General features: G+C 35.2%; 2 protein-coding genes and 1 pseudogene across 2 annotated transcripts; 1 reads left to right on the forward strand and 2 right to left on the reverse strand.

The window, feature by feature from the left end:
- The first annotated feature begins 10295 nt into the window (after positions 1 to 10295).
- Positions 10296 to 12813, forward strand: LOC143539783 (syntaxin-22-like). The gene is made up of 7 exons (XM_077032997.1): positions 10296 to 10685; positions 11213 to 11306; positions 11400 to 11539; positions 11625 to 11699; positions 11783 to 11940; positions 12344 to 12444; positions 12538 to 12813. Exons 1-7 carry the CDS (start codon positions 10498 to 10500, stop codon positions 12601 to 12603), a joined length of 822 nt encoding a protein of 273 aa, XP_076889112.1. The 5' UTR covers positions 10296 to 10497; the 3' UTR covers positions 12604 to 12813.
- A 663-nt stretch (positions 12814 to 13476) lies between these two features.
- LOC143539774 (putative xyloglucan endotransglucosylase/hydrolase protein 30) lies at positions 13477 to 15849 on the reverse strand. The gene is made up of 4 exons (XM_077032991.1): positions 15648 to 15849; positions 15459 to 15559; positions 14693 to 14901; positions 13477 to 14053 (listed from the first exon to the last, which is right to left on the reverse strand). The coding sequence occupies exons 1-4, from the start codon at positions 15847 to 15849 to the stop codon at positions 13543 to 13545; spliced, it is 1023 nt and encodes a 340-aa protein (XP_076889106.1). The 3' UTR covers positions 13477 to 13542.
- A 2101-nt stretch (positions 15850 to 17950) lies between these two features.
- LOC143539775 (uncharacterized) lies at positions 17951 to 21175 on the reverse strand (annotated as a pseudogene).
- Between the last annotated feature and the right edge of the window lie 1969 nt (positions 21176 to 23144).

Below are 23144 nucleotides of genomic sequence, written 5' to 3' on the forward strand. Positions count from 1 at the left end.
AGTTTTGGTAACGAATGATGAATAGTAACACGAATGGTATAAGGTTAACGTAACAAATGAGAATGGTTCTGGTAATGAATGGTATCACGAATTACTATAACGAATGATACCAAATGTGTAACGAATGGTTATAACGAATCAATAAACGAATGACCACACAAATAGCATAACGAACAGGTTTGACGAATAGGGTTATGTTGATAGCGAATAGGTCTATCACGAATGGGTATCTTGAAAACCAATGAAACTGTCACGAATGATGTTTAGATGACGAATGGTCTACGGTACATGAATGAGCAGTTATAACAACTTGCCACGTGTCAAAAATGGTTATAAGTCTGTAGCGCATGAGCAGTTACAGTATAACGAATGAATCATTATACGTAAAGAATGAGATCTTCAAATCTTTAACAGATTTCCAGATCTTCAAACAACTCAGATCCAAACGCAAATCCAAACATTGATCAAACACGTAATTCTCGTCTGTATCAATACCAAATTCAACAAGTAATAGCTCAATAAACTCGTAATAACCCCGCGAACAAATCCTTATCAATCCAAACGTCCAATTCTCAAGTGAACTCGTCCAAAATTTCTCAAACCATACTCTGTTCCGTACACATACGATTTCACTTCAATTCCAACTAAATCATCCACAATAAACCAGTTAAACTAACACGAAGCTTGTAACTCTGATTACGAACTGTATTATAGTCAATTAGATCTCAATTATCCATTACTTAATGATAATCGATTCAAAATCAATAGCACGGTTTCAGAACACAAACTATAACAATTAAACACTGAATACTCAGCAATTCATATCAATTCAACATCAATTTACCTTAACAATCGAACGTCTAGGCTTTGATACCACTTGAGAAACCTATTACGGACGAATCGATTTCAATACATAACTATGGATCTAGTTTTGTGATATGTTATAGGTGATTGAATGTGTAATACGTTATATGTGAAGTGTGTGTGTGTGTGTTGAGAGAGCAATTCGGCAGAGTAACGACACTCAGAGAATAATATAATCACACTTGTTAATTTACGAACCATGTTACATGTATATATAGAAGATGAAGTCCCATTCATAATAAATTCCATAACGAATGGGATACATTCGTCTTCAATCCCTATCTTAACTAAAAGTATAGCGAATGACTCATTCGCTATACCTCATTATTTAAACACACTTAACGAATGGTAAATAATCATAACGGATAAGCTCATTCGTTAAACAACCTTAACGAATGGCTAATAATAATAGCAACGTATGGGTTCATTCGTTAAACATACTTAACGAATGACCCTATAAATACACGAATGGACTGGTGAAGTTACCAAAAAGCCCTTTTATACAAATAAAGACACATTAAATAATAAACAAAGACCGAGACGACTAAATAATGCACTAACAATTCGAATAAGATCATAGGAACAATATTATTAATTAAACAAATAACAGTATGCCACTAAGCTAAAGAGCTGTGAAGTGATAGGGTATTTGTTACATCTTTTTTAATTAAGATTGCAAGATTTAGTTCTTCGTAAGGAGTCCGTCTAGGTTTGATTGGTTAACATTGTCTTTCAAGTCAATTGAATTTTAAAATACATTTGATTTACGCGCTGTAAGGTAGGATTTCAATATAAAGGAACTCATTCATAATTATTTAGTTAATTATAAGCGAGTCTAATATATAAAACTGGTGTGTCTTAAAACTCATTAGAAACCCATATGTGTCTTCTTGAAAAGGGTTAGGGGTCATGTTCGGGTTTTCTTTTAAGTGTCCATTTTATAATACCAGCTCCATAACAAGCATTTTCCCGATTAATTTATACGTGCAACTTAGAGGATTCTAGTCTAAGTGGTTTTTCATCATCATCTAAGTCAGTTGGATTAAATTTTCTTGTGTTTTGTTTACTTGTCTTTCTATATTAGATTAAGTTATTAGTTTAATATTTATAATTTAGAACCCCCTTTAATAATTATAAAAATAAATAATCGTGTCGGTTTGTCGAGTCTAATTAGTTAAATTACGTAATTTAAAGAGTCTCGTGGGTTCGATATCGGGACTTACTTAGCTTTACTAGAGTCGATCGGTCCACTTGCCAGTTAGTAGTTTAGTCGAGTTTAAGAGAGTATAAAGTATTACTTAGTGTCTAGATTAACATAATTTAGTTAATAATTTTACAATTACTTTTAGCACATCAACCACCTTCAGGTAGGGGTGGCAAATTGGTTGGGTCGAACGACTCATGGGTTGAAACATGTAATGGTCGAAACAGGTTTGGGTCAGAATAGGTCAATTAAAAAAAGGCTGTTTTGGTTTGGGTCAGAACGAGTTTCAAGTTTTTTTTAACGAGGATAACGGCAGAAACATTTTAGTATCATTTTAGTATTTTTTTTAGATTTTTTGTTTATATTTTGTGTTATGCTTATTTTATTATTTCTTTTGAATTTTTAGGGGTTTTCTATTAAGATAAAAAACCACTCAAAAAAACATTCAAAAATAATAATAAAAAATTCATAACTTATATATAAATAAAAAACAAAAAGAGTAAAAATAAAATAAAATGCTTTATTCACTGTCCACATTCAAAAAAAATATAAAAACTCGAAAAATCGACAAATACGAACCAGACGCGCTTTGATGCGAAGCGTTGAACCATACTAACACGGAGTGTCGAACCGAAGTGAATTGACTCGAAGTGTCAAACCGAAGTGACCCGGTGCATCGAGCTAAATGCGAACTGGCCTGGGGTGACGAACGCAAATCACTTGGAGCATCGAACTGGACACGAACCAACCCAAAGCGCCGACCTGAAAGTGCTACGACCCGGAGCACCGACCTGAACACGAACACACCCGAAACGTCGACCTATCAAAGATTCCAATGAATTTACTTGAAGTCCTCCACATTTTGAAAGGATTTGGAATTCCTTTATCTAAAAAAATCTGAAAGAATTGATATCCAATTCCAATTCTTTGACAACGAACACACCAAAATGAAATTAAGATAAAAATTTCAACGAAACTAACACGTCATGTCATGTGATTTTAATTTCAATTCTTTTGAATTCCCATAAATTTTATGAAACGAACGCACCTAGTGTCTAGATCAAGGGTATTTCAAGTTTTCAACATAGGTATTTTTCCTTAAAAGGTGTGAGTTGTGTAACTGATTGAAAATGTAAGGTCTTACTTGACTTTCAAATGTTAAAATAATTTCCTTTGCCCCAGCAAAGCACAGCCACGTTTGTTTAAGAGGGCTATTACGTGCGATGGAATATCATTCATCCCCACACAAATATGAAATATGTATCTTTTTGTCCTTGCTACCGGCCTAATGGCTACGTGTACACTTTGGTTATCACTAATTATACGTCACATAGTGTTGGGAATATTTTTTTCAATATGTCTCCTAACCCCACATTCCCACAATAAATATAGAAAGAAAATCAAATATGGTTTTGTTAACCTACAAAGTGTATGAAGGGACTTGAATAGAAAAAGTAATCGTTATATATTTCTATCTAATTCTATCATTATACACTATATAATTAGACAATACCATAATGACATTTAGTGTGTGTGTCAGTGTGTACTATTATACTGAAAGAGTAAAAAGTTTCAATGAATATTATTTACCAAGATACATCATTTCAATACAAATGTCCTACCCACTAAACAAGGAGTCAATCCCTCTAAATAAGCAGTAACAAACTCTATACATAAATAACATTAACAACCTTTGACTGGACTTTTATATTTGAAATTTGAAATTATTTGAATTATCTATTACCCCCCTTCAAGCGTACGGGTAGGGGTCCGACACGAAGCTTGGCGCGAAAGCATTCGAACAAAGGTCGAGGTAAGCTTTTGGTGAAGATATCTGCAACTTGAAGCGTTGTAGGAACAAATTTAGTGCACATGCGACCCGCGGATACTAGCTCCCGAACAAAATGATAATCAATGTCAATGTGTTTAGCGCGTTTATGTGAGATCGGGTTCTGGCTTAAGAACAATGCACTCTTGTTGTCACATAAAATGGTTGGTCGGCCTGGTGGTAGAGCATGTAGTTCTTGTAGCAAGTGAGTTAACCAAATGATCTCGGCTGCCGTGTTGGCCATTGCTCTATATTCAGACTCACAACTCGAACGCGAAACAGTTGGTTGCTTCTTTGCACTCCAAGAGACTAAATTTCCTCCTAAGTAGATAGAGTAACCATAGGTGGAACGTCTTGTTTCTATGCAACGTGCCCAATCCGCATCGGTGTATCCGACGATACTTGTTTTGAGTGGCCTGTCAAAAGTTAAACCAAAAGAAAGTGTAGATTTAACATAACGTAGTATTCTTTTTACAAGCTGAAAATGAGTGGTGGTTGGGTTTTGTAGGTGTTGGCTGGCTTGGTTTACGGTATAGGAAAGGTCCGGTCTTGTTATGGTTAGGTATTGAAGGGCTCCCACGAGGGAACGATAGAAGGTCGGGTCATGGAATGGGGTGTCGATGGATGTGAAAGTGTCTGTTGTGGTGAGAGGAGTGGCTATAGGTTTGGCATCAAGGAGTCCGGCTTGAGTTAGGATGTCATGAGCGTATTTGGCTTGACTTAGGAATAAACCTGATGAATTTTGGATGACTTCAAGACCTAGGAAATAATTTAATTTCCCGAGATCATTGATTTTGAATTCGTTATGTAGCCGAGTGGTGAAAGTGTTGATAACCATTTCATTGTTACCGGTGAGTATAATGTCGTCGACGTAAACGAGTAAGTAAAGTAGAACACTTTCATTTTTGTAAACAAAAAGAGACAGATCAACTCGACTACATTGAAAACCGAGAGTACTAAGAAAGGAACTTAGGCGTTGAAACCAAGCACGTGGTGCTTGTTTGAGCCAATAAAGAGCACGTTTCAGACAACACACATGGTTAGGGAATTTTGAATTAGTGAAACCCGGTGGTTGTTCCATGTATACCTTTTTGGTTAAATGCCGGTTTAAAAAGGCGTTGTCGACATCAAGTTGATGAAGTTTCCAATTGTATATAGTGGCAAGACTAAGTACAACTCGTATTGTGGACGCCTTAACAACAGGGCTGAAAGTGTGTGAGAAATCCAAGCCGGGTACTTGCGTGAATCCTAGAACTACCAGTCGGGCTTTGTAGCGATCAAGGGAGCCGTCAGCTTTATATTTAATACGATATATCCATTTCGAGCCAACAGCGTTTGAGTGAGTGGGTCTTGGAACAAGTTCCCACGTGTTGTTGTTGTGAAGGGCAGTGATTTCGTCATGCATGGCGGATACCCAGTTGGAATTTTTTGAGGCGGTTTTGAATCCTTTTGGGATATTGGTGGAAAATAATGCATGATGAAGTTGGTTTGATGAAAAGTCAGTTAGATTAGCAAAGTGCTTAATTTTGTGGATTCCTGACTTTAAGAGAGTATGCATGTGATGTGTTGAGTTGGAGGGAGGTGGAGGTGGGGGTGGGGGCAGGGGTTAGGAGGAATTACGGGATCAGTGGGGAGTGGTTGAGGGGCTGTTGGTGGAGTAGGAATATTAGGGGAAGGAATGGGTGAAGTAAGTATTGTGTTATTTTGTGTGGTGACAGGTGAGGTTTGTGTGGTGGGGGAATTAGGTGGGGTATGTGTGAGTGGGTTAGGGACTTGAGGAGTTGGAATGTCCTGATTAGTTGGATCTGGACAAATTGAACAAGATGGGTTAGTATGTGGGGTTGGACTTGGAATGTCATGATTAATTGGTATTGGGCCGGAGAGTTGCTGGGTGTAAGTTGAGATTGAGGTTGTGGAAGAGAATCATCATAATTTGAGAATAGGAGCTTTGTTTCATCAATGGTTGGAGCAACACCTGTGAAGGGAAAAGTGTCCTCATCAAATTTGGCATGACGAGTTATGTAAACTTGTGATGTGGATGGGTCTAAGCATCTATAGCCTTTGTGTTTAGGGCTATATCCTATAAAAATGCAAGGTGCACTTCTTGGAAGAAGTTTGTGCTTAGCATAATCCCGTAAGTAAGGAAAAACTCGACATCCGAACACACGAAAATTAGCATATGATGGTGGTTGGTTAAAAATAAGTTCAAATGGAGATTTGTTGTCAAGAAGCGGGGTAGGAAGACGGTTTATTATGTAGGTAGCAGATGTGAAAGAATCAAGCCATAGGTTGGCCGGTGCATGAAAATTGAACATCATTGCTAAACCCGTTTCTGTGATGTGACGGTGTTTGCGTTTGGCTCTTCCATTTTGTTGGGGTGTATGAGGGCAAGAAAGTCTATGAAAAATACCCCGTTCTTGAAAAAGATGTTGAACCCGATTATTAGTGAACTCAGTTCCACCATCACTTTGAAACACTTTTACTTTGCACGCAAATTGGGTTTAGGCAAAGTTTAAAAAAATGGTGAGAACATTATAAAAATCAGACTTAAATTTTAAAGGGTAAAACCATGTGAAACGTGAGAAATCATCCACAAAAATAACATAATATAGATGTCCATCTTTGGATGGAATGGGTGCGGGACCCCAAAGATCACAATGGATCAAGTCTAAAACATGTGACGATCTTTTATTATTTTCAATAAACGGTAATCGATGTGCCTTAGATAATTGACATGAAGAACATAAACCCGGTTTGGGTAACAACGAAGTAACAAAAACTTGTCCAAGTTTACTTAGAAAAGAAATAACATCAAATGAGACATGTTCTAGGCGACTATGCCATTTATTAAACGAAGCACGAAGATGAGGAGCAGCAAGAGCAGCAACAAATGACTTGTGACTTTGCGAAATGACATAAAATCCATTTTCACAAGTACCTCTAGCGAGGACCGCCGCCGTTTTTCGGTCCTGAATGTGAAAAAAATGATTAGAAAACAAGACATCAACCGGTGAATAATTTGTTAATCTACTAATGGATAGTATATTTTTGGTGAGATTAGGAACAACAAGAACATTTTTTAAAGGTAATTTGGAATTAAGTTTTGTGTTACCAATTTGAGTGACGGGTAAAGATTGTCCGTTATCAAAAGTGACATGAGTGTGACCGGAGTCAGCATGAGATTCATCTAGAGCTTCAGAGGAATGAAGCATATGAATCGTGGCACCGGAGTCGGCTGTCCAATCGGGAGTGTTTTGAGCAAGGTTGCATTGAGCGTGAAAGGCTTGGGCGAGGTTAGCATCGAGGGGTACAACTTGTTGAGCATAAGTTGATAGATTTGGACACGAACTAGCATAATGTCCATCCTTCCTGCATAGTTGGCAGTGGGTTGGACGTCTGCTCGTGGTAGCGCAACCCCGGTTAGAGCTAGATCCGCGGAATCGTCCGCGTTGTGATGAGTCTCGACCCGATTTTGATTGATAACGATTTGTGTGAGCAGAAAACGCAGCTTGAGGGGCTGAGTGATTGTTTAGAGTTTGAAGGAACAACTCATGATTCTCTGCCTGGGCAGGAAGATCACGAAATGGCGGTGGTGGTTTGATTTGTCTTTGAGCAGTGGAGAAGGTCTCAAAAGAGGACCCGAGACCACATAAAAACCAATGGCGTTTGTCTGCATCAGAGACTGGTTCACCGATGGCGGCCAACTGATCACAAAGAGATTTAAATTTCCGGCTGTACTCGATGACAGTAGAGTTCCCTTTTAGTAATTGGCGGAGAAAATCACAAAGAGTGTGCACTCGTTCGAGAGAATGATGACTATAGGCATGCTCAAGAGCTTGCCAGACCTGGTAGGAGGAGGTGTAGCCGATGGCTTCCGCCATGGCTTCTTCTGTGAAGATGGATTGCATAAGTAACAGAACACGGTGGTCTGCCTCTTTCCATGAGATAAATTCGGGATTTGGAACACTTTGTTCATTAGCAATGACTGATTCTGGTGGTGCGACGGTGTCGTCAATATGACGGAGGAGGTTGAGGTATGAAAGAACCGGGTATACATGATTCTTCCAGAGGAGGTAGTTAGTGGAAGAGAGCTTAATAGTGATGAGATGGGTAAGAGTGTGCAGGGGAGTGGCGGAGGGATCCACGGAGGAGCGGATGGAAGATTCAGCCATGGAGATTAAGGTTAGAGAAGAAATAATGATTGAAGATTTGGGTGGGTAGGCTACTAGCGTGATACCATGAAAGAGTAAAAAGTTTCAATGAATATTATTTACCAAGATACATCCTTTAAATACAAATGTCCTACCCACTAAACAAGGAGTCAATCCCTCTAAATAAGCAGTAACAAACTCTATACATAAATAACATTAACAACCTTTGACTGGACTTTTATATTTGAAATTTGAAATTATTTGAATCATCTATTATATAGCCCGTAGTCTGCCCCATGTTTAACTTAGGTCATCAAATGTGTTTCTTCTATGAAATATAAACATGTTTATTGTTTGATAGTATTCCTACGTATTAGAATGAATTGATAAAATTGTGATACAGTAATATTGTGATCAATTATTATGTTTGTGAAACTTTTATTATTTGGAATATCTGATTGCGTTTACTTTTGATTTTAACTTTTTTTATATTATTAGTTTCCAGTATTTTGACATGTTTTAACAAATATGCTTATTTTTACTAGGTCTATAGAAATTCTGAATTAATTGACCGCTGCTATATCAAATAAAAGGTATCATAGAATCTTTGCCTCATATACCTTATCGGCCACATTGCCCTTATACGATATTGTGAAATGTGAAGTACATTCCTTTTGATATTGAGAGGAAGGATGTTACTAGACTACTTTCTATCTCTGAACTTTTATTTCTATATTTATTTTTATAGAAAGTTAAATCCAATTGTTATATAATCTGTGTGTGGCGATATCATAATCAAGCATGTAAAAATACTTGCAAAGCATTATAATCCATAACAAAATACATTAATATAATCTCCATGTACAAAACAAAAAATTATCTAGAAATACATGTGTAGACTAAATCAAATAAAATTCACACGTCTTTCTTTTCGTTTGAGAAAGAAAAAAGTTTTAACTGCTGAATCGCCTTAATAGACCCTGACAGAAACCATATAACACCTAACCATTTCTGTCTTTAATTTAAAAATTCTTAAAAAAACCATATTATTATTTTCGTTTCGACCCTGTTCAGTTTTTGTATTTTACGTAACACTCGATTAGACCGTTCACATCATATCCCCTATATTTCATAAGAGGTGTTCTTCTAATGTAGGAAGTGATTTAGAATGTTATGAGAGAAAGAGAGAAAAATAATAGAGTGTTTTTTTTGAATATCTAAAAATTATTGTTCACCATCTATAATTTTTTAATATTTTTTTAAATTGGTTGTGAGGAAAGAAGAGAGAAAATGTATTAATAAAAAATGAGAAAGAAATGTAATCATGTTTTGTGTAATTTTGGATTTGAATGTAGATAAAAGGATGAGAATGCTCTTAAAGTATGTTTGGGATCAAGTTTGAAAATAACTTATTGTTTTTTTCAAAAAGCTAACAAGTTAAAAAGGTTTTTAGCAAACACAAAAATCCCTGTTATTTTAGGTTTTTAAAAAGGAAAAAAACTGTATTTAAAAAGCCATAAATCCTGACTTTTCAAAATAAGTTTATGAAAAGATCAATAAGTCAATAAATAATTTTTAAACTCTATATGTGTGCTTTTGTATAGTTGTTTATTTACAAATGGTTTCCCTCCAGAATATATTAGCTTGGTCTGTGGAGATGAATAGGACTACAACTCAAAAAACTTTAAATAGGAGAAATATTTAGGTCAACTCCCAAGGTCATTTGTGTTGCGACAAAGTTCTAGTTGGCAGACCATATATTTATATCTACAGGTTGCATGATTGTCTCAAACTCTAGGTGGTTTGATAACACGTTTGTGTAACTTCATTCTAATGTGGGTTTGGGCATTATGAAAATGAGCCATTTTGTAGTATTATGATAATTGCTTGTTAGAAAATCTGAAATAATAGAGTGGAAAACTATAGGATTAAAGCAGAATGATATGTTATTGACATCATGGCTTTAGGTTTCTTTGATTAAAAATAAGTCTAAACTAAAATATATAAAGTCGTTGAATTGGTAGATTTGTGGTGTGTATACTATAAAATTTAGAGTTAAAAAAGGAAAATTGCATGTAAAACGATTCAAATATTGATTAAAATATTAATAAAATATGACGTGTCCATTTCGGTCGAACTTGCACGCGCCGGCGTCAAATAAATCCAACAACTCACCGCCCGCTAATTTCCATTATCTTTATAATTTATTTATATCCCAATTATTATTATTATTATTATTATTATTATTATTATTATTATTGCTTTCGCCTCAATTCTCCCCCAAATTCAGGCCCAAATATTCTCCACCTACTCAATCTCCGATCCCAAATCCGACCCGATTCAATCCAATTCCCGCTAACCCTTTTCACTTCATCACCTCAATAGCAACTTTCAACCCTCATTTCCCATAAATCCAAATTCCGGGTTTTGTATAATAATCGGATAAGAATATGAGCTTTCAGGATCTTGAAGCGGGTCGCCCGAACCGAGGAGGATACACCAACGGGTTCAAGCAACAAGATCCCACCCAAGCGATTGCTTCTGGGATCTTCCAGATTAATACTGGCGTCTCCACGTTTCAACGCCTGGTTAATACTCTTGGCACACCGAAAGATACACCTGAATTGAGAGAAAAATTGTACGGTCTTGTTTTAATTATTTAGTTTGTGGGTGGTTTAGGGTTTGATTATTCAAATTTGATGCTTATTAGGCAGTGTTGTAGAAATCGTTAGTCGGGCGGTAGGACGTGACTCGTGATTAGTTTGGATTAATCGGATTGGAATTTTTATATATACTTTTCAGTTTTATATATTTTTATATGTAATTTACATATTTTCATATGTAATTTTAATATATACACATATTATTATATGTATATGTTATGAAATTGCCGGAAATTAGTCAGAAATTGATCGGAATTTGCTAGATAGTCGGAAATTGGCCAGAAACTGTCGTAAATTGCCGGAATCAAGGCCAGAGCTAAGGCCCAACTACCCAAAAATTAATCAGTCACTGGCCGACTAGCGATTCGTCGCTGACATTTTACATCACTGTTATTAGGGTTTGATTTCGTTTTTTCATGATTTAAAGTTAATTGTTTATGTGATTAGTGTTGATGATATTGTTGATGTGGTTTCTTAGTTATTAAATGTTGTTAATTGATAGGCATAAGACACGGTTACATATCAGTCAATTGGTTAAGGATACTTCAGAGAAACTAAAGAAAGCTAGTGAAACCGATCATCGTGCGGAAGTTAGTGTAAGTGATTCGTATCTACATTTAATAAAGGTTAGTTGTTTTGTGGTGTTGTTTGAGATGATGGTAAAGCTTGGTTATTTTTATGTTGTGCAGGCTAGTAAAAAAATCACAGATGCTAAGCTTGCGAAAGATTTTCAAGCGGTTTTGAAAGAATTTCAGAAGGCGCAGCGGCTTGCAGCCGAAAGAGAGACGGCTTACACTCCGCTTGCTCCTAAACCTGCTCTTCCTTCAAGGTAAATTAGTGTGAAAGTTTTTATAAATTAATATGAAGGTTTTACAAGTTGAATTGAGTTTTGATTATTATGGTTTTATGTGTAGTTATGATGCAAGTGAAATGGATGTAAGCTCGGATAGAAGTCAAGAACAGCGTGCTCTTCTTGTGGAATCTAGAAGGTGAGTATGACACTTCTACTTGTAGTAATGTAGTATTTGTTGAATTGTTGGTATTAATATTGTTTCATGTTTTGTGTTTGCAGACAGGAGGTACTGTTGTTGGATAACGAGATTGCGTTTAATGAGGCTATTATTGAAGAAAGAGAACAAGGGATTATAGAAATTCAGAACCAAATAGGCGAGGTGAATGAGATTTTTAAAGATCTTGCTGTTTTGGTTCATGAGCAAGGAGCTATGATCGGTAAGCATTAGTTTCTCTCTTCTCACTCTTTTGAAAGGTGGCAAGTGGATGTGTAGGACTGGAAGGGTAATGGGTCGGTTCGGTTCGACTTGGGTTCACTTACAAAGTTACATGTAGTTTTTTGCTCATTTTAATATTTACTAATTAATCAGTATATTTAATCGTGATTAGAATTTAGAAAATACAATATTTGTTCAAAAATAGTTTACATCTGTAAAGAAAACCGTGTCCAGGAGGTTATATGCATTAAAAATATTAAAATCAACTTTGGATTACATTCATTTCTTTCATTTGATCAATTTCACCAACACAATTGAGCCTTTAATATGTAAATGGGTTGAAAATGTCACGTTTTATCTTTCATTTTTGTGTTGTGGTTGATGCCTGAGCTGTTTGTTTTCAGATGATATTGGGTCCAACATTGAGAATTCTCATGCTGCAACTGCACAGGCGAGAACTCATCTTGCAAAAGCATCAAAAACTCAAAGAGCAAACTCTTCAATGGTAAGTTAATAAATCTTGTTTATAATCGTTCGTAGTATAACTAATTAGGTTTCTTTAATCACTGTTGGTTGATCATGTCTTGTTTGTGTGCAGACTTGCTTGCTTCTGGTGATAGTTGCGATTGTGCTTTGCATTGTAGTCATAATCGTTGCAGTTTGATTTCATACCAATGGGTCAAAAGCAAGTTAATATGCTTCTTTCGAGCATCCTGGTATCTACATGGATTGGTTTCTTCTTTGTTTCAGTGTGTGATATACATGTTTCAAAATTATATTTGTTTTTATGTGTGATTAACAAATTCCCCTATGTTCAGCTCCCCCGATTAAAAATTTTGCGTTGAAAAAAAGATGGCTGATGAATCCATTAAAACCATACTAGACTTGGTGTTGTTGCTTGTCATGAACAGAACCGAACAATATTGAGGTTTGAAATTAAGAACATAAATAGCTACCAGTACCCAGATGTGAAAATACAGTTGACTAGGTTTGGTCGTGTTGTTTGATAGCCGAAATGGTAATTGGCCAACATGGTTAAAACTGGTTATTACAATAACCGGTTTTGACTTGTATAAAAACCTAACCTATGAGACATTGAAACTGGTTGGGTTAACAACCGAAGTGGTTAACCGAAATATATGGTTATTAACTAGTTTTCAAAAATTCAATAAAATACTAAATAACTCAATAATAAACAGTTTTGGTTTGCCAGTTACTAACCGGTTCTTCTTTAAAAACGCCAAAACGGCTTCTAGTTTACGGTTTGGATCGGTTAGAAACCCGTTTCTCACTTTTCGGTTACTAACCAGTTTCGGTTTATAGGTTGCTAATGGTTTTGGTTCGGGTAACTGGTTGGTTTTTGCAATTTACCTATTGTTTCAACTACGTTATTAGTTATACTCATGTATTATCTGGTCATCATTAGGATATAAGGATCACGAAGTTTCAAACCCAACGCTATAATATTGTTTATTGACTTATTGCCCCTTGATATTGTTTATTGGGTCTTTAAAAAAAGCAAGTGAAGGTCTAAAGACTGACTAATTAACACGTTATATATATAATAATGTAACTATGTAACTACCCTGACCTGGGTTGGTAACTAATATGTAGCTGTGGTATTTGGCTGCCGGTGTGAGCCTCTCCCGGACCGCCATTTCCGGTGAAAATTTTGGGGGTTTTTTAGTCTCCCGTTACTCTTAAATAACTCTTGTTCTGAAGAAATTAATGAGCACTCTGGCAATGGAGAAGGGTACCTTAACTGGTCATAACAGTAGCTATAGTACATGTATTTTTCTCTAAACCACTTCTTGGCTTGTTGCTGACGTGGAGTGATGGTGGCAAACTCGCAAGATTCGAGCTCGTCAATGGCGTCAAGGCAGTTGGTTGAGGTGACGTCAACGGGGTCAACTGGACATCCTTGGAGGACAAGGTCGTGGAACTCCGAGGTAAAAGGTTCAAAGCGGTAGTCCACTTTGTGACGGCCGCCACCAGTGGCCCAGGTGGAGGCGTCCCAGACTGTGGCGTATGATGACATTGGTTTTGATGGGTAGTCGCCTCCCATGTTCTCGTCGCGTAAAACTTCTCTTATTGGGATTTCGTCCACGTAAAATCTGAAGAAATAAAATATTAACGAAAATTTAATAAAAATGTGAGAAAAAATAAAACATAAATAACTAAAGAAACTAAAGAGAGATTTGATTGTCAATAATTCGGGGCCACTTGTTTCCGGGAGAAAAGAAAGCGTGGGAAAATAGCCGCGTTTAGCGGCTGCGTAATCATCTCTTTTAAGGTCAAAGTCCAGAAAGGATGAATATGTTTGTATCTATTAATATTTTCCCTTTCAATTATGAGTTGCCACTTGTACACAAAGCATGCCTCATTGCCTACCATACTCATTGATACAGAAGTCAAATTCATCACATAAAGCATATTTATTTTTTGGGCTGAGGTCCAATTGTTAACATACGTACAAATAATGAAATAATGAAAGTAATTATTATTACTATACAATTTTATACTAGAGTAATTAATAACACTAATATAAAATAGAATAAAGGTATTTACTCTAGTTAATACTTGTAGAGTAATAATATTTACTTCACTGTTATATAATTACTCACTTAGACAATTTTGTTTATAACGATAACTTTTTTATATTTAGACTATCACATTTCCTAAATTTAGAGAGCCACGTTGCCAATGTAAGAATTTGTAGGCTACAGTGTAAAAGTGTGCTGAATTTAACTTACATGATCTTGTTGCGCGTCCAAAGAATACTGTACCGGTGAGACTCCTGACTTGGATCAAACCACAACCGGTATCTCTCTTCCCGACCACGTGTTGTGCTACCGTTACCATAAACATTCGTCTGAAACCTCCACGGCTTCCCTCTTACATTCCCCAAAAACTCCACATCCAGTTCATCATGAGTTTTAGGGAACATATCTACATTCGATGTCTGCATAAAACCATTTGATTAACTAGAGGCGTGCATGGTTTGGTGTGCATCGGTTCTGGGCTAAAACCGAACCAGAAACCAACACTTGGTTTTTTGATTTTTTAAAACCGCTTGGTTTTGGTTCGGTTTAGTTTTGAATTTTGGTTTTGCCATTTTAGCTTCAAAAGAATTTTGGACCGAAAAGAATTTTATTGACTCAAAATAATAACCTCTAGACATAAATCTCATACATTTGGGCTATTTAACATATTATTATTAAATTAGTTACTTAAAATAAGAAACAAAAAATGAAAACATAAAAATTTAGTCCGGTTCTGTTTTTTCGTTTTGTATTATATGCAAAAGATCAAAACCAAACCTTAAGTTCAGTTTTCATAAAAACATAAAACCAACCAAACAGTTGGCTTTTGTTTCAGTTTAGTTTTTTCGGTTTAGGATCATTTTTCAATTTCATGCACGCCACATCAACGGTTCAACAAAATGCACCCTGTTTCCTAAAATCGAAGCCTAATCCATTGAGACGAAAAACAAACTGATAAATAATCGAATATACTTACGTAAAACGCGACGACGATGCCTGCGGTATTCTTAGTGGGCAATTTAATTTTGGCGCTAAAGAATCCGTAATTGTAATAATCTGTTGATATAATACCAGAACCTGTAACAGATTTTCAAATTAATAACGTAATCAGATCTAACGTAAACGGAAAATGAATAAGTTTTCCGTTAAATTATAATCAAAATACCGGATTGACGATTGAGGAGGAGACGAACGCGTGTATCGTCTTCAGATCGATCGATATTGAAGTCGCTGAACAACGGAGCGTAGCCTTGATCAAAAGTTATTGTGTTGAGATCAAATGCTGTTATATGGTGAATGTATAAGGTTAACAGGAGGAGGCGGTAGACGGTGGAGGACGGTTGTTTCCGGTGATACCAGTGATCCATGTGCAGTTTCGGGTTTGAAATGAATGAATGTATGTATGTATATATATTTACATGCATGCATATACGAGTGAAGGATTGAAAATAGAAAGAAAGACCGAGAATTCAACAATGGAGGAACAGACTAGGTAGAGAATGTTTTATATAAAGACTAAATTGCCATTTGGGTGACTAAATATATATAATATCATGTCATGTAATCTTTTTTTGGTAATGTTTATTAATAAAACATTTTATGAAGCACATATTTGTGGATCTCTACAGATTTTAAGTTAAAAATTAAAACATTTCAAATAATAAATGAAATGTAAATATATATTGTACAATCAGATAAAAATTGCAATATTCATCCCATTAACGTCGGGTCAGTTAGTGGCATTTTTACAACTTTAAACAGATTCAAGTCGGGGAACACAAGTAGAAAATGGCCCAATCGATTATTATGATGGCTGTTTGGTGTATTTAGAAAACTTGTAATAATATAATTTTTTTTATAATAAGACTTTGAAGATCAATGACATTCTTGGAGATATAGGGTATGTTTGGCAAAACTAGCTAGAAGTTGAAGGCTGAAAGCTGGAAGCTGATGGCTGGAGCTGGAAGCTGGTAGCTGTTAGTTGTAGCTTTTTAAATATTTTTTTAGGTGTTTGGATGAGTAGCGGAAGCTTTTAATAAAATTAACTGGATACCCACGTGGTGCGGCGGAATGGGCGCACAACCTAAGATCAATCGCATAATCAGTGTCGGTACATGATTTACCTAATTACAGTGCATACATAACCCGAATGTAGACATGTAATTCATGAAAATGCAGTAAGCGTGTAACTGATGTCGAAAATCAAGAAACAAAGCTGAAATATACAGTAATTTCAAATAGATAACTTTTTAAACCAACCAATTTTGATCTGAATCCCATTCTGAACATGCACTGTTCTAATCTGAAACATGTTCTGACCTGACTCCTTTCGACTCAAAAGCGTACCGACACGACCCAAACTAATTTAACCCTTTTAGTATCGATTCTTCTGACCCAAATTTGGTCTTACACATGACTCGAGATCACCTGACTCGACTTGTTACCGATCCTAACCGATAGTCACGTAGTATGTTAATTTTTTAAAGTTAAAGAAGTATAATAATATCATACTCAAATTAAAGAGAATAAAATGCTCGTTTTTTTGATATAATTTGTTTAAAAAATTATTAACGTGTGAAAAAGTTACGGCCCCTAAAAAGGTCGTGGGGTAGTTAGTTTTGAATAAGGGTTAAATGTGTAACTATTATATAAATTAACAAAAGTTAATAGAAGTTCAAGTACCAAACTTGTAAATTCAAATGTAAAATTTTATAGCTAGTTTTTCTATACTAGCGTTTAAATATAGAGTTTTTTTCATCAATCTAAAAGCTTGAAGCTACCTTAACCAGACAAATATACATCATCCCTCTCTTCTCAATGCTTCAAATACACACATTCATACAAGGATACGCACGCACATGTACACCTCGCCCCTGCTAAGATAAATGAGTTGTTTCAATGTAATAATGTTAAACGGACCTATTAAATCGTTACATACAAAACATACAGTTGGTGATGAAGAACCTAGGACTATATATTTCTACCGTTCGGCTTCCAAGTACACCCCATAATAGAACAAGTTTCCATTTTTATTTATATTAAAATCATGTTTATAAGGGTAATAGTCGGGTTGGGACCGAATTGGCCTAAAACCGAATTGCAGACAAAATCAAGAACCAAGGATCAAACCAACTTTAAGTATTTCGGGTTGATCAGGGTTGGTCTTCTTGTTAGTCGACTGTCTGAACTAACAGTCCAATAAAAACATCGTGTATATAATTCATTAAATTTCCCATCATTCAGCTCTGCAAACATATATATTCATATTCTATACAAATTTTTTCTACATCTGTCATACATTTCAACACGATTTTGTAAGTAAGAACGACCAAACTGTCAAGATATGTTGGTATGTAATAGTCCAAGGGTTATAGTGTCAAATGTAATATCTGGAGGGTTCAAGTTGTAAGTTGTTAACTAACGCGGTATATAGATATCATTAAACCGAACCCAAATGTTTTCTAGAAATTAATCTTCTTCCCAGTCGATACCATCATTATCTTCGTCTAGTGAATACTTTGCTGCTTTATCATTCAAGTCCACCCTAAAAGTGTCCGCTGCAAAAGTCAACAAAAAAAGACGTGTGTTATGTTTTACCTCAAACGGGTCAAACTAAAAAAAGTATATTAGTATTTGTGATGATACTGTTTTCCAATCACAACTAACAGGTAAATAATTTATATTTTTTGAAAACTTAATAATGTGTTTGTGGATTAACCCGACCCAGCCCATTTAGATCTATCCTAAGAAAATTTCTATGTACCACTATCCGGTAAAATATATGGATAATGATAACTGATTACCACCCTTTTTGGGAATTATCAAATTTATGCATAGAATATATGGTGTATGATGACAAAAAATGAAAATATACATCTATTCTGAAAAAACTCAAAATGCCTAGTTTTGATTTCAGAATGTGAATTTAGTAATCATATAGAATCAAGATTAAAGCTAAAAGAATTATAAACTATAAATGTGACACTTAAAAAGTCAAGTGTTGACTATTTTCAACCGGGACCACTTTTGACCTGTTACCTAATCTACCAAGAGTTAATTAAACAATGTGATGTTCATAGCATACCATACTATACCAAATGAATGATGTGTAGACACACAAAATAACTACCTGAATCGTCATCATCACGTTGGCGTTTTCTAGTACTTGAAGGGCAAGCATCAGCATCAGTGGAGATGTTATTGTTTTGCTCACTTTGGGTGGCTTCTTCTTGTTCCGTTTGCCTCTGAAATAAAGCTGCATACCATGCTTCAATATACTCATCCTGCAAATAGTGCAATATATCAATCAATAGGCATACACCGACGTTGTAAAATAAAACAAAATGAAGCAATAAGTGTAAGTTGGATAACGGGTCAAATAGGGTCCAGCTTCTAAAAGGTGAACTATTAGTATAGGTCAGGTCGGGTTGGGTTATTTTGAGTCAGTTAACACTTTGAGTTTCTAAACATTGTAGGGGGCACCTTTGTCTCTCCAAGAAATGGCATAGGGGTCCCACACGGTCCATATCTCGAATAATCATTGGTACTAGGATCAGAATTAGAAGCACGTGCAGCAGCACGCGCTCTAAGTTCCCATTCTTGAAGAGTTCCAAAATAAGGAGCTTCTAAGTCTTTTACTCTGTTAAGCTGATCTGTCAAAGGCTTAAGTTGCACCTGCATTTTAATCACCAAATTTCAATTTAAAAAAGATAAAAACGAATAAACATGAAGATAATAGTTGTTACCAAACTGGAAACCAAGTTAAAACTTTCTTTATAACATTCATAAAATTTACATTTGCAATAAAAGTACCTCCATCTTTTGAAGCAAATCCCTCAAATTTTCATCACCATTTACATTATCTTGTGAAGCTAGTTTGTCACACGATGCAACTAATTCCGTGTTGCATCTTTCACAATGAAATGATTCATCTTCCAAAGAAATCAGCTCCATAGCATCAAATGCACTATATCTGAAAATATTCAAATAATTACTCAACTTTAATCGCCATACATCCTTTTATATAATATAAACCGATAAATATCAAACCTTTTTCCACAGTACGATTTTGGGCATACATATTCCTGGACCTTATTCTTGTTGTCTAGTCCATCTTTCACCTTTTTCTTCATCAAAAGCATTCTATACCTCACCACATCATGTATCTGCAAACCGAGATAAATTTCATGTTTCTTTTTATTTATTTATTTTTTTAAATTCTGAAAATAATACTATTGCAAGTCACCTGTGCATAATCAAGACAACAATAAGAGTGAGTGTGCAGCTTAATCTTCCCTTCACCTTCTCTTCTAATCAGAACATCAGCAGTTGCAGCAACTGCGGTACTATAGAGTTTCTTGGCAGTCTGCTATAAATATAAATATATTTATAAAACTCACCTCTTTATTACATGTAAACAGCATATATAATACATTAAAAAAATTGTTACAAGTATAAAACTTACTTCTTTCCTATGAACCCTACTCACTAGCTTTTCTTCTTCAAAAAACTGCAAAATTCTCCGAAGCTGTTTTACATGCAACTTTAACTTTATTGCTAACTCTTTTTCGCAAACCCATTGTCGTCTACAATAATGAAATAAAAATGCACAATTATAACAGCATCAAAAGGTAATCATTTAGGATGTTACTGGTTCAAATCATAACACATTTCAATTCTGTGCAAGTACAAATGAATATGTGATCATGAATCTAGTGGCATTAAGGCTTGAAGTTGATTACTGCATTTTCAAGTCACATTGTCTCAGACAGTAAGTTTCTGATTCTGAGTATCATGTAATACTCTGAAATAATTAAGAGTTTGCAAAAACTCAGTCGAAGTATGATCATGACCATCAAGAACTCGATACAGAAAATCCAGATCCAAACAATCTCTTGCAGCCTCTTTTATTAAGAAGCAAATGACCAAAATAGACATGTCTGACCTTTTTTTTCACAAAATAGACATTGACTTTTAGCCTACAAGACTATAAACATTTTCAAATTTAGCCGGTCAGAATTGACCAACATGTTAAGTAGGCTAAGCGTTAGTCGGTAGTTGACACGTGTTGCATGTAGGCTAAGCTTAGGCTAGCCTACAAAGTCAACGGGCCCCACCCTTTGACCACCTAGGAGTTAACATGTGTCACAACTCACTTCTACAAATGTATTTCCTTAGCCGTCTCTCTTGTCGGCTAATTAAAAACTGCATTTGTATGCTAAAATTAGCCTACTTTAAATAATTTTCCAAGGCAAAATAAACCGGCTTGTCGCTCGTGGCGCAATCTAAATGTGATGTCTAGTAAGTTAATAGGCTAAAAGTCCGTATGTTTTTCCTTTTTTTTTCTTTCTTTTAAAGGATCAACATCGTTTATTTTGATAATTTTCCCTTTATTAAATTTGATAGTGTAAATTTCGATTATTCATCGGATAATGAGACTCGAAAGGCGAAACAGTGCAACAATTTCCCCAAGTATATATATATACCTGGTGAGAGCGTCAAGAAAAAACCACAGCAATTCCTCGATCATCTGATATGGCGGGAACATAATCGTAAAATGCCCTCGCGGTCAATCTCACCAATCTAAATCAAACGCAATTCAATTCAATGAAGATATATCGTATAAGTAATTAATTAATGAAATAATAACTAGGGTTTAAGGTTCTACGTCTTAAACGGCTCGATGATACTCATACTCGTGGGCAGTCAAACTCTAAAGAATTCTAAAATAATAATAATTATTTTCCATTCATAGGGCTCTTTATAAATTCTTTTTTTTTTCTTGCTTGGGGGCCAAGGAAGTCTTATATTCGTTTAAAGTTTCAACCTTACAACTTTTATATTACGTGTATTTTAAAATAAATTGTTTATTTAAAAAACCTTTTTTTGTTGTTAAAACATGCATTAGAATCCTAACAAAATTGTAGGGTTGGATCAGTTCGCACGCTTAAATATTTCCAATGTATTAATCGATTTTGTTAAAACTTGCATACGAATCCCAACAATATATATAAATTATTAAAATGGTGTTAGTAAGAGCACTTTGTCAAATTACATTATCTTAATTGACAAAGGCTAACGGTGTTTGTAAAGTTGATGAAAATTACAACTTTTAGAAACCATAAGGATGGGCTTGGATAATAACAAGTTTATTTTGGACGGATCTGACAAAAGTGAGCAAAGCACAAGGAAAAAATGAAAGTTTACTCTATTTATTAAAAGGTTATTTTTGTTATTACATACTAACTAAACAAACTAAAACTAATGAAGTTAATGATTTCGACTGAAATGGCAAGAAAATGAAACCACGACAGAAATAACTACTTTTTTTTTAACGGAAATGTCAAAAAGAGCAAACCACATGAACGAAACAAAAATGACAGTTTTATCTTCCTTTAAAGTTTCAATATTATATAGTTTAAAACTTTTGTGTATATTATCCTATATATAAAGAAAAAGGTAACTGCGCTACGGAAACACAATTATATGTACATATTCAGTCCATCCTAATTTGAATGTTGACATATTAGGTTTCTTAAGTTCCATTTATTTTGCATCTTTAGTCTATTGGATCTTTTAGAGTCAGTTTTGCATATTTAGTCCATTAGGTTTTTGATGAGTACAATTTTGTTCCTTTAATTATGTGCGTTCACCCATTATTTTTTTTTTGTGTGTTGGCGACATGGATTGCCCAGTTGTTTAATTTGTTTTCACGTTTCCATTATGTAACATAGTAAAATTTATAATAATGAATAAAGGAATTATGTTTGTTATTGTGTGTTAATATTTAATTCGAATTAAATATAGATAAAGAGTATGGACTTGGAATAAAAGATGGATTAAAGGGATGTGTATGGGCCTTAGGTCCATGGGCTTAAGAGAGTGTAAATACTCCCTTAAACCTCCATAAAACTCTCATTTCTCTCCATCTTATTCTCTACACACTCAAAACGCACACACACCAACACTACCTACAACCGCGGGCAGAGAAGAAGGATCCGAGGTCAAACAAGCTTGGATTCTTATAAATCTTGGATAAACGAACAAGACGCAAGATTAGTATTGCATATCAAGCTAACCGTGACCTAACGAACACTAAATGCACGTTCTTTATCTTAAAGCTTACGTTTTTATGAACGGGTTGCCATGAAATCTAACCCCAGAGTAGATCAGGAGTAGATAGTTCATAAAGTAGCAAACTTGATGTTTAAAAGGGACTTAACGAACCTAAGGGCATGTACGTCTTGTTTAAAGAAACCCTAGATCTAGTTTTGAACGTTTTAAGCCTAAAGGTCCAAACTTAATGGACCAACAGGTCAAGTCTTAGCCGGAAATCGTCATGGGAACGTTTAAGAAGGATATAATGTTATAACAAGGGATAAAGTGTTAAAAACGGAAGATGATAGTGGATTAAGGGTCAACCTGTAGCCACTGTTCATCCGAGAAAAATAAAAATGCAGCTCGTTCGAATACATCCTTGTATTCGGTTACAATGACAAGGTCGATTACACTATATAAGTTCGAATACAATGGCCTTTCTTGAATACTTTGCGAGGATCGAATACATTGTAACAAACGAATACATAGTGGTATTCGATTACAAAGCCCTTACTCGCATACAATGTCCAAGATCGATTACATTGGGCTTGTTCGCATACATTAG

This window comes from Bidens hawaiensis, unplaced genomic scaffold (assembly GCF_021521415.1).
Source record: "Bidens hawaiensis isolate Kalapana, Puna unplaced genomic scaffold, B.hawaiensis_p1.1 tig00012046_1, whole genome shotgun sequence".
NCBI classification, from domain to species: domain Eukaryota; kingdom Viridiplantae; phylum Streptophyta; class Magnoliopsida; order Asterales; family Asteraceae; genus Bidens; species Bidens hawaiensis.